This window comes from Rhinolophus hipposideros, assembly GCF_964194185.1.
Source record: "Rhinolophus hipposideros genome assembly, chromosome: 14".
Lineage (NCBI taxonomy): Eukaryota > Metazoa > Chordata > Mammalia > Chiroptera > Rhinolophidae > Rhinolophus > Rhinolophus hipposideros.
In genome coordinates this window covers 11,463,573-11,477,999 of record NC_138060.1, presented here as the reverse complement: position 1 = coordinate 11,477,999, position 14,427 = coordinate 11,463,573, and the positions used below count along the sequence as shown (strand labels likewise).

At 40.6% G+C, this 14,427-nt stretch overlaps 1 protein-coding gene across 11 annotated transcripts in view; it reads right to left on the bottom strand.

Moving 5' to 3' along the window:
- CADPS (calcium dependent secretion activator) overlaps positions 1 to 14,427 on the bottom strand; it is a 459,417-nt gene that overhangs the window by 232,088 nt on the left and 212,902 nt on the right. For all 11 annotated transcript variants that reach the window (XM_081072041.1, XM_081072042.1, XM_081072040.1 and 8 more), the window contains exons 5-6: positions 5,587 to 5,820; positions 1,161 to 1,282 (exon numbers count right to left, since the gene is read on the bottom strand). In XM_081072041.1, the coding sequence (XP_080928167.1) occupies positions 1,161 to 1,282; positions 5,587 to 5,820 (356 nt within the window). The remainder of the gene's footprint in view (positions 1 to 1,160; positions 1,283 to 5,586; positions 5,821 to 14,427) is intronic.

Sequence of the window (14,427 nt, the reverse complement as noted above, 5' to 3'; positions counted from 1 at the left end):
TCCTTGAGGCCCAAGAGTCTATCGATCCAAATGAATTAATCATCATCACTCCTGTGGACCATTGCAATAGAATCCTAACTGCTCTTCTGCATCAAACTCTGGCCCCCTGCACTGCAGCCTGCATGCTCTTTTGAAAACACACATCTAATCATGGATCCCCATCCTTTCTTCTCCATGGCTTAACAAGACCCTCTATAGTGTGGCCCCTTCCTGCCTCACTGGCAGCTTAGGGCATAACTTGGTTTCTGATCTCTAGCCCCGCTGGCCTTCTTTCAATTCCGCCTTGCCACAGGGCCTTTGCACAAGTTGATTCTGCCTGGAACACTCTTTCCACGCCCACTGTCCTTGCTCAACTTTTATAACACTAGTCCAAATGCCTTTTAACTCCTACAGAAATCCTGCTGTGACTGTTCCCACAAACTGGTTCAGGTCCCCCTGCTATCTCCTCTCAAAGCACGCTTTCGTTCTCAGCATTTATGACTATTGTCACGACTAATTATATATTTATATGACATATATATATATGCTTATATGAATTACATAATTATATAACTATATAATTATGATTAATATAATTATATCGTTATATAATTATATAACTAATTATATATTTGTGTGGCTATTTTTCTGATGCCCACTCTCATCCGTAAGCTGTGTAGGTCTATAACTGACTGTTTTCCTTTCCATTGTGCAACAGTAGCTTGTACACACAGTAAGCACTTAACAAATATGTACTGACCTAATGAATAATGTATTATGTCTAATGTAACAGACTGCTTGCTGATTTTTCTATAACTGTGGCACATAAAGATTTGGAAAAAATATTGCTTATACCATAAACCAAATATTATTTAGAAAATATAATAAAACCAATTTATATGAGACTCTCCTGCACACCACACCATAAGATGGAAGCTTATGGTGAATACATAAAACCTCTTGTTTCTTTAACTTCCTTCTGTTCTTGGCTTTAAAGGAATCAGAATCCTTGTTATGATTGCCAAAGAAAAGCATAATCGAGTCATCTTGTTTGAAAAATAAACCAAGTATATGTCTTCTTGAACCTTCTGGGGAAGGCAGACCCTTAACTCGGAGTTGGCCAAAATGGAGCCAATGAGAGCAAACCTGCAGAAGATGAACTAAGGAGAAACGTAACTTACGTTGGTTTCGAAGCCTCGGCCTGGTCCGTCTGTAGTTTCTCTCCTCCTTCCACCTCCATTGTACAGTATACGATGCGATTTGGAGCCAAGGATTTGAGGCCTTGGACTTCCATGATCACAACCTGGAAACCGAATCACACACAGTGGAGATTATTGCCAAAACCCAGGGGGCAGAATCATCCAGAGGAAAATCCTTACATGAGAAGTTATAGAAGAAACCAACAGGTACCTGATGGCTTCTATTGGGTTTCTACCAGCCATGTTGGGGCCAGTCTAGCATGAAGATGTCATTTTTTACAGTGTAGCTTATTGCCTCCTAGATGGGAAACAGGTTCCCTAACTCATGGGGGGCCAGACAAGTAATATGAAATGAGTTACTCTTTTCTGTGTTAGACGTATAGGATCAATTTTCATTTCCAAAAAGAATTTGGCTCTCTCTTATTTCTTTAAAAATAGTCTGGATTTTAATTCAGCACTTGGCAAAAACATAGGCCCCTGAATTTACTTTTCCCTTTGTAATAAGTGATGACGCAAGTGCAAAGATGATGGGCAAGTAGCATTCAGCATTAGAGTTGGAGATTCACTAGGGAGTAGTGAGGACTGTGGCAAACTTGAGAGCACAGGCTCCAATGAAATGGAGCAGTGGCTACTTAGTTACAGCCCATTGTTGCCTTGTCGTTCCCAGTTCATAGTTGGCAGATACTCTAATTTTTCCTACCAGAACATGGAAATCTGAATCAGAAGCAAAGTCAGAAATCTGATTTTGAAATTTTTGTCAATAGTCCAAAAAGGGAGACATAAAATACTCAAACTTTGTGCAGGCCAACATTATTGGGTCAAAACAAAAACATATCTGCATCTGCATATTCTGTTTTAGACCAAAGGTAAATGCTGGTGTCTTGATGGACCAAGACTATGCTTCCCACCACTCCCCTCAAACTCCACTTCATCACCTGCTTTTCTCATATTCAGTGGTATGCCCTGTCATTTATTGGGGGGTGGGGGTGAAAATGAGTGGAGGGCAGAGATACTGATTTAAAAATCTGAAGCAAATGACATATATCAGAGACCTAGAATGAGATCTATAATGTATTTTTTAAAAAATCACTCAGTGGTACCCCATGCTAGGGAATGGCATTACACAAGGAGAAGGACGTGGGTGGGCAAAAAGGTACACTTCTTTAATGGGCTGGATTCAAGGAAGTACAATAGAGCTGCACTGAACCAGGATTCGCAAGTCACAGTTTTGCTGCTTAATAGCCAGGAGTCCTCCAACAGTGTGACTCGGAATCTCCTGGAGGGCTTGCTGGGCTCCACCCCCAGTTTCTGATAAGTAGGTCTGCGGTGGGGTCCTAGAGTTTGAATTTGTAACAGTTTCCCTGGAGATGCGGATGTGATGCTGATGATCCAGGAGTCGTACTTTGAGAACCACTACACTTCTCATGTGGCGCTGAGCACATGGCGTGGCCTTGAAATCACTTAATTTTTCTTTCAAACCTCCTGAGCCTCAGTTTCCTCATCTGTAAAGTGGATAATGATATATGTGTCCTATTTCTCACTGTGTGTGTGACATTTGATTCTCACATGTTGTGTGAGGATCAAATGTCATACACACACACACACACACACACACACACACAGAGGGTGCCAAAAAATGTACACACATTATAAGAAAGGAAAAAACTGTATCAAAATTATACTGATGGGAACCACTTTGAACACCTCTTGTAGCTGCAGAAGTCAAATGTGACTTGTATTCATCTGTTGTTATTGGTATATATTTAGTATCACAATTTTAATACAGTTTTTTCCTTTCTTATAATGTGTATACATTTTCCTGTTACCCTCTGTGTGTGTGTGTGTGTGTGTGTGTGTGTGTGTGTGTGTGTATAATTGAAAAATTTTAAACTGGAAGGAACCATAGACATGAAAAACAATGGGAGGAACAGAGGAAAGAACACAGTTTTTGGACTTTGAAAGATCTGAGTTCAAATCCCGAATCTGTAACTTCACTACCTGTGTAATCATTTGCAAGTTCCTTAACCTCTCTGAGGCTTCTTTTCACATCGGCAAATGCCTCCAAAGAGTGCTGTGAGGATTCCCTAGTTAATGACGGCAGAGCACCTGGGCCACAGCAGCATTCTGTGAATACCTATCGTTTTTCATCAGAGCACCGCCCCCTGCCCACAGCCATGCCCAGCTGGCATCCTGGAACTTAGTTCTCTGGCCGCAGTTTACTGCTCTCATGTGTCCCTTCCAGCCATGAAATTCTATAATTACACAGACTATGTTTCCTACCGATCTGAAAATTCAAACCCACTGCGCTGATGAGATGACAGTCTCTCTCCCTCTTCTTGCTTCCCCTTTCCATGTCCCCCAAAACACGTTCACAAGTTAATGTACAATGTTTTTTGCTGGCAGTTTTGGTATAATGTGCAATTTAGTGTTCCAATTAAAAAGTATCTGGGAACCCTGGGGCATTTCATTCTGTACTTGTACTTACAAGTTAAAGCCTGTTTGAATCATGTACATATGCGGGTATGGTTGGTGTCTGGCCCACACCTAAGTTTCAGACAATCAGCTGTATAATATTGAGTACTGATACAGAATTAGAAAATTACAGATTTAAAAGCTTCATGAAAATCAATAAACAAACCACTTCTCCCCCCTGCTTCTGTAAAAAGAAAAGAGGCAGTAGGGAATAAATTGCCACCTCTAATTGGCAATAATCAAATTCAAAAACACCTAAGAAAAAGCATTCAGTGCCTCAGGTGGCAGGATTAAAAAAGAAAGAAAGTTTCTGTGCAATTACACTGATGATTTTTTTCATGTACCAAGTGCTCTATATTTAATTGAACACTGCCTCTTTTGACTGCAAAATACGTGTTGAAACTACTGTAATATGGCTATCTCAGCTGAAACTGAGCGAGCACAGATTATCTGCAGTTCATTCACAGCAAGCCTGAATGATGTTCTAGAAAATGAAGCTCGCCTTTACAAATTCTAATCACATCTACAGAAATTTGATCTATCCTCTTGTTCTCCCAAAACTAGGGTCATCATAAAATCTGTGTGGAGTTTTGAACTTCAATAAGTTGTGAATGGTTCTCTAACTTAGGAATACATAAGAAGTACCTGGGTAGCTCATGAAAATGCACATTTCTGGCGTGTACTCTCCTAGAGATTCTTTTTTCCTATAACTTTATTGAGGCATATTTTATATGTCATATAATTAACCCGTTTTAAGTGTACAACACAGTGATTTTTGTAAATGTATTAAGTTATGCAATCATCATCATAAATTAGTTTTAGAACATTTTTTATCTTCCTCCAAAAGGCCCACCCACTGCCTCAGGAAACACAAATCTACTTTCTGTTTCTGAAGAGTCACCTTTTCCGGACATTTCATATCAATGGAATCAAACAATATGTGGTTTCTTATGTCTGGTTTCTTTCTCTGAGGATAATGTTTTTGAGGTTCAATAAATCAAAGCGTATATCAGTAGTTTCTTTCTTTTCATTGCTGACTTATATGGATGTACCACATTTTGCCCATTCACCAGTTGATACACATTTAGATTGTTTCCATTTTTGGCTATTGTGAATGCTGCTGCTATGAACATTTGGGAGCAAATCTTCGTGAGACACGTGTTTTCATTTCTCTGGGGTAGATATCTAAGAGTGGAGTTGCCGGAACACACAGTAATTTTATGTTTAGCTTTCTGAGAAAACACCAAAGTATTTCCCAAAGTGACTGCTGTGTTTTAAATTTCCACCCCCTAGAGATTTTAGTGACCAGGACGGGGTGGTGTTAGGGCTCTGCATATTGAACCTGTTTCCCAGGTTATTCTAATGAAACTAGATTGCAACTACTCCTTAGATTCTATCTATGAAGAAAAACTTCTGAGTAGAAATTAGAGAAATGCATTGACATATTGAGCATTCTACCCCAATTCTAGACCAAATGGGTTTTTTCTTTGGGTTATGAGATAAATAAAAAATGCTCCACCACAAGAGTGTCTCTATGGTATAACCAACAGGAGAGATGACAGGAAAAAACATTTACAACTCACCATGAAATGATGCTAGATTTCTCCTCTCATAACTTCAACACAGGTTACCCCAAATCTAAGCTTTCTAAATTGCATAGGTCTTTACAAAAATCCTTGCTCACTGCTTTAAAACAGGAAAAGGAATGCAAGGTTAACTTTAGTAGGTGGTTCTTAAGACTGCATTTTCTTGTGGAAAGCATGGGCTCCTGGAGATGGGGAATCACTTGCTGATTAGCTGACCTGTGCTTAGCAAGCTGTTATTTCAGCAACTGCCCCTGGGGTGTAAGGAGGAAAACAAGCTGATTTTAATGCGTCTAATCACCAATGTTCTGCTTGCTGTGCCAGGAAACTTTCAAGGGTTTAGAGCTTTTTACCTCCAAGGAGAAAGACAGCACGACGTCGGACTTGGAGAGCTGGTTCTCACTCTCCTCGCCCATGTCGATGATGGAAGCATTGTGGCTGCGTTTGAGCTTCTGAAGCTTGAACTCGCCACCTTTGGACACCGGCATGCTCTCCAAGTTGGCCATGAGCAGGTTGACAGAGGACTTCAGCTCCTCAATGTACATGTTTTCCATTTCTTTGGATACGAACTTGGGAAATTTGCGTTCCTGGCAAAGCAAAAGAAAAACATGAGCAGAGGAGTAAATAGTGACCTGACTTACATAGAAGGTTTGCATCTTGGAACCCAGAGTTAGGAACGTGACCCACACACTGTGTGGCACCATGCTAGCAAAATGTTCAGCTTAGTGAAGTGGACAGCTGCCTGCCTTCCAGCTCTTGATAGTCCCTACCAGGTAACAAGCATTCATACACATATAGTAAGAAAGAGTCAAGTGTTTTATTATAGTTCTATTTGTTTTCTCCAGCAAGTCTGATTTGTGGAAAGAAAAATGGGGTGATATTTTTCAAATCTGATTTTAGTTAAAACAGTGTTTCTCTTTAGCAAAATGCAGTCAGTTGTTTCTAAATTATGGAGACAGAAAGACACCCTATTTCTGGATATCTATTGAGATTTTCTCACTTGAATAATTCAAAAGGAGCTCATTTGAGAAGTTTCAAACATAGCTGGTGGCTATTTCTAAAAAGAGTAACTACTGCTTTCAAGAAAAATTGAAAAAAATAAATTAATGTAAAAGTTCATTAAAATTCTTTAGAAAAGAAGTTAAATCAATTCAGTATCAGAACTGACCTGTTTTTTCACTTCGTTGCATATGAATTTCATTGTAATAGCAACATGTTTTAGCTGTGCTATTTGTTTCTTCATGCCTCTAAGTCATCTAGGATCCTTCAAGATACTTTGGATTGATCCCCTTCTCAAGTAATCATTTCCTAATTGAAACAGGAGCTTGTCCTCCCCAGGCCCACTCCATAACTGATCAGGTAAGGGGCAAGCAAAATCAGTTTGACTTTTTTTTTTTTTTTTTTTTTTTTTGCGAATGACAGAAAAATCTAATTTAAACTAGATTAAACAATGAAAAAAATTTATTGGCTTGAAAATGTCCTGGGGTAGCCCAGCTCAGGTAAGGCTGGAATTAGCACTCAAATAATATCACCACAATTGAGTGCGTTTTGCCTGCAAATCTTGGTTTGGGTTCCTCTGGGGTGGCTCCAATCTCAATCTTGCTTCACTCAATGTCACAAACAGTTGCTAAATAACTGAACCTCAAAACAGCACATCAAACAATCTAAAGGAAGAGAGACTTTCTCCTCTTGTAGTGACCATGGAAAATGGAGAGTTTTTTAATCAAAGAATTCTCACCCAAAGTCTGTACATACACTGAGCCAGTTTCTAAGGCCAGGAACAGGTTGTGTTGAATTACTTAGGTATGAGTTATATCCTCCAACCCTGTGGCTGGGGGTAGAACTCTACCTAGAACACAGCAACATGAATTGCTTTGCCAATTCTGGGTGGCAAAAAATAATATGTATAGTACATGGGCACCTGGCTCAAAGTCACCCAGCTAATTCTATTAACTGGCCAGCAATCAACCAGAATTATTTTCTCAGACAACTGAACTAAGAGATACTGAGACTGAATTCAGTGGTGGAGCTGAAACAGTAAGATCATGTAGACTCATGGGTGGCTGCCATATTGAACCAAGGGAAAGCAGAATAAGACCCTTGACAAAGAAGAGAGAAAAGATGTGGAGAGATAGACAGAAAAGGAGGAAGGCAGAGACTGAGAGGAGAGAGGAAGGGAGGAAAGGAGGGCAGGAGGGAAGACAAGAGGAAGGAATAAACTATCTAGAGTCACAGGAAAAGAGCTTTGACTTTTATTGGTTTTCTCATTCCCACAAAGCCTAGTTATTACTTTTGTATTATGGATCCTTGAGATCTTATTTTCCTTATAATAATTCCCCCTACTAACTACTTAGCTAGAAGGGCACCTTGTCTTTGCCACCATAGAGATTCACTCAGGTTCACATAGTGGGTCCTCTATGTAGAGCTTGGAAATGCCTCTGTGCTATGCAAGTCTTTTTTCTACTCAGCGACCATCATAAGTGCTTCCCTTTCCTCCTGCCTCCCTCTGTAATCCTCAGCCATCTTGTCACCTTCCATATTTCAGCCTCAAAGCTTCCCCTCCCTAGGTTGGGTCTTCTATTGTACTTTCTTGTAATTCTTAGCACATCTTCTTGGTAACATTTATTATAATTAATTAATAAATGATAAAATTTATTTGTTTAATGTCTGTCTTTTCTGTTGGGCCATGAGGCAGGACCATACCTATTTTGATACCTGTGCTGAATTCTTGATATCTGCAATAATGTTTGGCACATAGTAAATATTCAATATGTATGAGTTGAGTGAATGAATGGATGGCTTGACAAAAGATCCTTGTTAAATATCAATGTAGCTAAAAGTCATTGATGAGGAGGAGGTGAAGAGCTAATAAATTAAGTTCTGGAAGAACACTGAGATTCTGCTTTTTCATGTAAATGAGTATGGGAGTCTGAAATCCACCCAGCAGCCTTAGAGTACCAATTCCTTCTGGAACCTCTTGGTATAATCATTTCCTGCTTTACGGCTGGACTCAGCCCACTGTGTGGTGCTTTCTAAATACACTGCGGGTGAATGTGAGGGCAGAAGCAGGATGGATGCCTCTGACATGAGATGATAGGCTGATGAGATCGACAGGAGCTAGGAATGATTCAATGGAAGAGTCATGTTCTCTAAAACTTCTGCAAGTGGACTTGATTTTTAATTATTCTTGGACTCAGTCAGGGGACAAGTGTCCCTCAAAACCATGGGTACCCTTGTGAAAAGGGTCATGGAAATGTGAGAACTTGGCTAATGGGTCATCATCACTTGCAAACATTTATGGCCACCAATACTATACCTGGTACAGTATTAGGTATAGGAGGATCATTATGTCAGGATGTGGACTATTCTCCTGGAGCTTACAGCTAGTGGGGAGAAAGACCTACAAGAAAAGATCAAGGTTGACGTAATGGAAGTCTATGAGATGTGAACTCTTCCTGAGAGAATTAGGGTGGCTTTTCAGAGGAGGTAACATGGGCTGAGAATGTGATGGATGAAAAGTTTGCCACCAACATGAGCTGGCTGAGACAGGGTCACTGCTATTTTCCTCTTTCTATGGAAAATATAACAGGCAACCATGCATCTAAGAAGATCTACATAACTGTACATGGTCACGGAATAGTTTTCCATATCCTTTTGAACATGGTACTTCTTGAGAGTAAGGGAAAAATGAGATAGGTTAATTCATGATTGCAGAGTGGTCTCCAAGGCCATGATAAAGGCTACCATGCAGCAAAGGTCGTTACACTGACCTGTCGCTTTCCTCCTCTTATTGGAGCCCAAACCTCATAATTACGTGGGATTCTTGGGGAGCTGGGTAAGTGGTATTTCTCATCTTCACTGGCAGCTCCTGGCCTTGCAGTTGCCAAGGAGACAGTGAGAAAAACTATCATGTCTATGAAGTGGGTTCTTTCCTGCTAATCATCTTTGAGATACCTACTCATCTTCAGGAATCACTCAAGGCCTTTTACCTCTACAGTCTTTTTTTTCTTCTTAATTTTTTTCAATTAGTTTGACGTTCAGTATTATTTTCTATTAGTTTGAAGTGTACAGCATAGTGGTTAGACATTTACATAATTTACTAAGTGATCCCTCTGACTAGTCTAGTACCCACCTGGCACTATACATAGTTATTACAGTATTATTGACTATATTCCCTATGCTGTACTTTATATCCCGTAGACTATTTCATGGGTACCAATTTGTAGTTCTTAATCCGTTCCCCTTTTTTCACTCACCCCTCTCAAGCCTTCTCCCACCTGGCAACCATCAGTTTATTCTCTATATCTATTTAAACTCTCCAGTTTCAAGCACTGGAAGAATACCCAGTAGCTACAGACAATATCACTCTGGCCCAGAATTAGCATCTACCAAACTTTATGTAGCAGAATATTGGAAAAATTCAAAGAATTATCACTCCTTCCAGAAGTTGGACAGTTCCTAACAACATCATAAAAAGAGACTCATAAAACTGATGTCTGCAAGGGAAAACAAGGCCATTTTTCTGCCCTGAGTACTTAAACCTTGAGAAGAAATAGCATTCTGTCATTCTAAGCTGAGGTTCTTGAGGGGAGTTTTTAGCAGCGGGCCCATTACAAACACATTTTAAAGCTGAAGTCGTGCCAAAATAAGGAAAATGTAGTTGTCCCTCTCGATTGCTACTTTCCCAAGCATAAAAGCAAATTAGCCCTGACAAAAAGATTGTTTTTTTCATACTGCTTTATGAAAGACATGGCATATGGGTGGACAAAGTCTTCCAAAGAAAACCTTTGCTGGCCATTTATTTTTGTTTTGAGCTGATAACATTCCTCAGTGGGGATGTCCTCCCAAGGACAATTCCTACCAGGGTTGTTTATGCTTGGCCACACTGAAGGATTTTTGGAACATCTTGAAAAATTGCATTTGAAAGTGCTAACAGCTCTGTCAGCCATTTGCTTGGCTTTTCTGTCTTTGCAGTTTTACCCGCAGAGGATACAATGGGTACATGTAAAAGCTTATAAGGGTACCCCTACTCAGATAGAGGATCCTTACACTCAAAAGGCTCAAATGACATATACTAGTGGACAATCAGAAGGAAGGAGGTGGCAGAACACTTTCTGGACATGGGAGCTCACCAACAGCATTGCAATAATTTGGCCCAATCTCTCAAGTGGCTCCTATCATGTGTCAGGTAGTGTGGTTGTTACTGGGGATGAATGAGCCATCAGATTGGTAATGGGATGGTGGACCATGATGAAAGCAACCCATTAGACAGCATGTGACACATGAAGTAACAGAGTAACAGGGTACAAAGGGCACCAAGGAACCGTATCCAGCCCACGTAAGCAAAATAGACTCTACTTTGAATCCAGGGTCTGCCACTTACTAGCTGTGTGATTTCAGACAGGTTTCTTAATGTGTCTGAAGTTGTATTTCTATATTTGAACTGAGAATAATGAACCTCTAGAGTAAGAGATAATAACCAACATTAATACTTTTGACCACTGACTATGTGCATGGATGTGTGTATAATGTATACCTATATGTATACATACCCACATGCACTCATACCAATACATGTACACATAGGCATACACATATATACATATAGACACATACACATGTCCATACTCATACACACACGCATGTGCATGCATATGTCCACATCCATATCCATATGCATCAGGCACCACCCCATACCGCTAACAATACCGATACCCTTGAGGGTGAGTACGGTAAAGACCATGGTGCCAGGTGGCATTTACTGAGTCTTAACTGTGCACTGGGCACTAGCCTAAGCAGTTTACATGCTGTGCCTCATTTAATCTCTCCAACAACACATTGTGGCTAGTGCTATTACTTATTACCATTTTCTGCAGGAAAATGAAGCATAGAAATTAAATCAATAATTAGTAGAATTGCATTTGAAACCCAGAGCCCATGTTCGTAGCTACCATATAACAGGGCAGAACTATCTGGCCCCAAATGGTAACAGAGCCGATTAAACCATATTAGGCTTCTCAGCACGGTGCACGCTCTATGTACCACGTCATTTCACAGGGCTGGTGACAGCTAGTCTTCCACAGCAGCGACCGTTCCACGTGGATTGGTATAACCAGTCAATACGGATGGCGGGCATCGGGTCAAGTACAGTAAATGATGGAGGAGGGCCGGGAAGTTTGGCAAGAGGAAGGTCTTGGTTGTAATTTGTCAAAATCAGCATCACACAAGTTAGAAGACATTTTGGGCGCAGGGATAGTTTTCTGGATTGGCTTCTTTACTCAAACCTGTCTTTAATTGTCTTGGTCTTACTTCCTCAGCTTTTATGAATTGGATGGACTTCCCTTCATTTGAATGAACTTCAGAGAACCTCTTTGGCATTTAGATTTTTCCTTGAACTCAGATTTCCCTGGTTTCTTAGCTACCGGATGAAGGCCCGAGTCAGGGAGGTGCTCTATACATACATTCTTTCAGGCAAAAAAAAATGAACTAAACTCTTACTGTGTGTGTGGTACAGGGTGGATGCCAGGTGCTACAAAATTAATTTACAGGCTGAGGGGCAGTATCATTCTCTGGTAGGAAGGGAATCCATTTCCACTTTATTTTTGGCAATGTACGAAGCAGAACTTTTTCATCCAGGAAATATTTGGATATTATTTCGCTCCTGGGGGCATAGTTTCATCCATGTTTGCAACAGGACCGGGGCATGAGATGGGAATTTCACTCTGCAGAAAATAGGGTCTAAATGGCAATTTCACATTTAAATGATAGCTTGAAAAACCAACGGTGTTTCACTGCCAGACCTCTGCCACTAATACTACAAAAGCTATATTATTTGTCTTATCTAATTAGCTCAAGAATTTTCGAATTTTACCTTAAAACGTGGCCAAAAGAACTGGCAAATATCACAGCAGCACTAATGCCACAAGCTGCCTGTTTAAGCTCCAATGTCAACTTCTGATCACACAATTTAAATAACTTAGACTTAATTCATGGGTGAAATTTGGGGACTCAGTAATATCAACATGAGAGGATTTGAGAAAATGTTTGAACAGGGATTAAAAAGTCTTTGCTACCAGATTAAAAAAAACCAAAAACCGCGTTCAGATTTCCTGATGGAACTTTTAAGACAGCATGTCTGACATCCACAGCGGGGGCTCATGCAGCCATCTCTGTCTGATGGTTTGTGGGATGTTGGTGTGAATGAACAGATTACAGTATTAGGACTGTGGGTAGACGAAAGGCACTCTGCACTTTCCTTCCTTCTCTCCTAGGAAGAAAAAACAAACACAGGCCTCTCACAAGTGCGTGATGGTGAAAATGCGGCAGGCAGAACCACCAGGGGTTACAACCTCTTTTCCAGATTTCAAGGAAATCAGAGCAGAAAGGATTCAGAATTCTAGGAGCCAGTTCTGCCTGCTGCTGTTGCTTCATTTGGCCTGCTGGATAAACTGAAGAGACTACAAAGCAAACTTCAGTCCAAGAAAGAAAGCAGTTCCCTGGAGGGGCCGCCATCGGGGAGAGAGGACCTGGAGCAGTCCTCTCCCAGCATAACTTTCTATTAGAATTAGAGCACCCAGCTTTCTACTTACCAGCTGAGTGAACTTGAGCACATGACTTAAACTTTTTGATGTGCCTACATTGGGGAGAATTACTGTAACTCCCAGGATTGTTTGTCATATAGGTCTAAAGGAACTCTCCAGTTTAGATGAAATCGCACAGCCTGACACATTTAACAAAAGGACTGATTAGCAGAGAGGAGCGGTCAGGATGAGGTAAGGTAAAGGCCTGTGTGAGGGGCGTGTTAGAGACTTAGATTGGGGTGATGGGGAAAATAAGAGCCTGTATTTGAGTAGGCATTTTATGATGATGGTTATGCACACTGGCTAGAACTGCAGATTCTGGTCACTGAGCGACCCTGGCCAAGTCCTGTGATATCTTTGCTTCAGCCTCCTCTATGAAAAGAGGATTATGATAGCACACTTTTTATAACGTTATTGGAGGGCTAGATAGGTTATCAAATGTAAAATGCTTAGAAGAAAGAGAGTCTGACATATAGTAAATGCCATATAAGTGATAGTTCTTAATTTGGGGCACATCTTGGGGCATCTCCCAATTCATAATGACCATAGCACCCACAGCCTGATCTCTTAGGTACCCCCCTCACCCTCAGTGATGTATTTCCAGCACCTCCCTGTTCAGTGAGGCCTTCACCCTCTTCCCACGGTAGATTAGTTGATTCATCCAGCGGTTGGCCCTTGAACAAAGTTGGGCCAATGAGACGCCTGACTCTTGAAATTGTGAATTTGAAGAGGATAGGAAGAAAAGGGGAAAGGGAAGATAGGGATAAAGATTTGAGAGAGAGGTTGATTGGCTAAATGATTTCCTACTTGGCCATACTGGAGACATGTAGAGCTGTGGAGCAGCATGTTTCCCATTTGAGAAGCAAAGAAAGTTGGTTGCAAAGAAAAAAGAAACAATGAATGGGATATGCAGAGTTAAGAGATGGAAGCCCTGACCACCTGGGGGGTCCCTGGTTCCAGCTCCTTCTTGGTTTCAGCTGCACCTTTCCTCTGTGAGACACTCTTTGATCCTGAGAATCAACCCCCTCTTTTACATAAGCTTCCTTGGTGCCTCTAATTTGCAATCAAAATGCTCTACTCATCTTTTACTTCAGAGAACAGAGTGAATTATGTATGATAGAAGACATCTATATCCAGGAATTTCTGGTTATGATGTTTACAGGAGCCGATGTTCAGCCATATGGGTTGAATTACATATCCTCACTAAAATTCACTGTGATGCCGGAAATAGAAATATCAGGGCATGCTAAAAGAAGATGAGCATAGGTGCTTTGTTTCTTCATGAACTAGGCTATATCTGAGATCTTGATATTTTATTTAATTTTTAGTAGATGAACTATGTCTAAATTTTCCTCAGTACTACCCAGGCTGGTTTACACACAAAAAAGAGAATTTATTTATTTTGGAATCGAAGTAAACTGAGGGAAAAACAGTTACATGGCTGAGGCTCAAGAATAAGTCAATCTCGGGACTTGAACATCCTGAAGATATCAGTATATTCTCTGTCTCTGTTTCTCTCTGAATGTTGGCTTCGTTCTTTCATCTTCTTTTCCCTGTAAATTTAAAATGGCTTCAGACATCTTTCTACCACTAGAGGACACAGCCCTGTTGGCC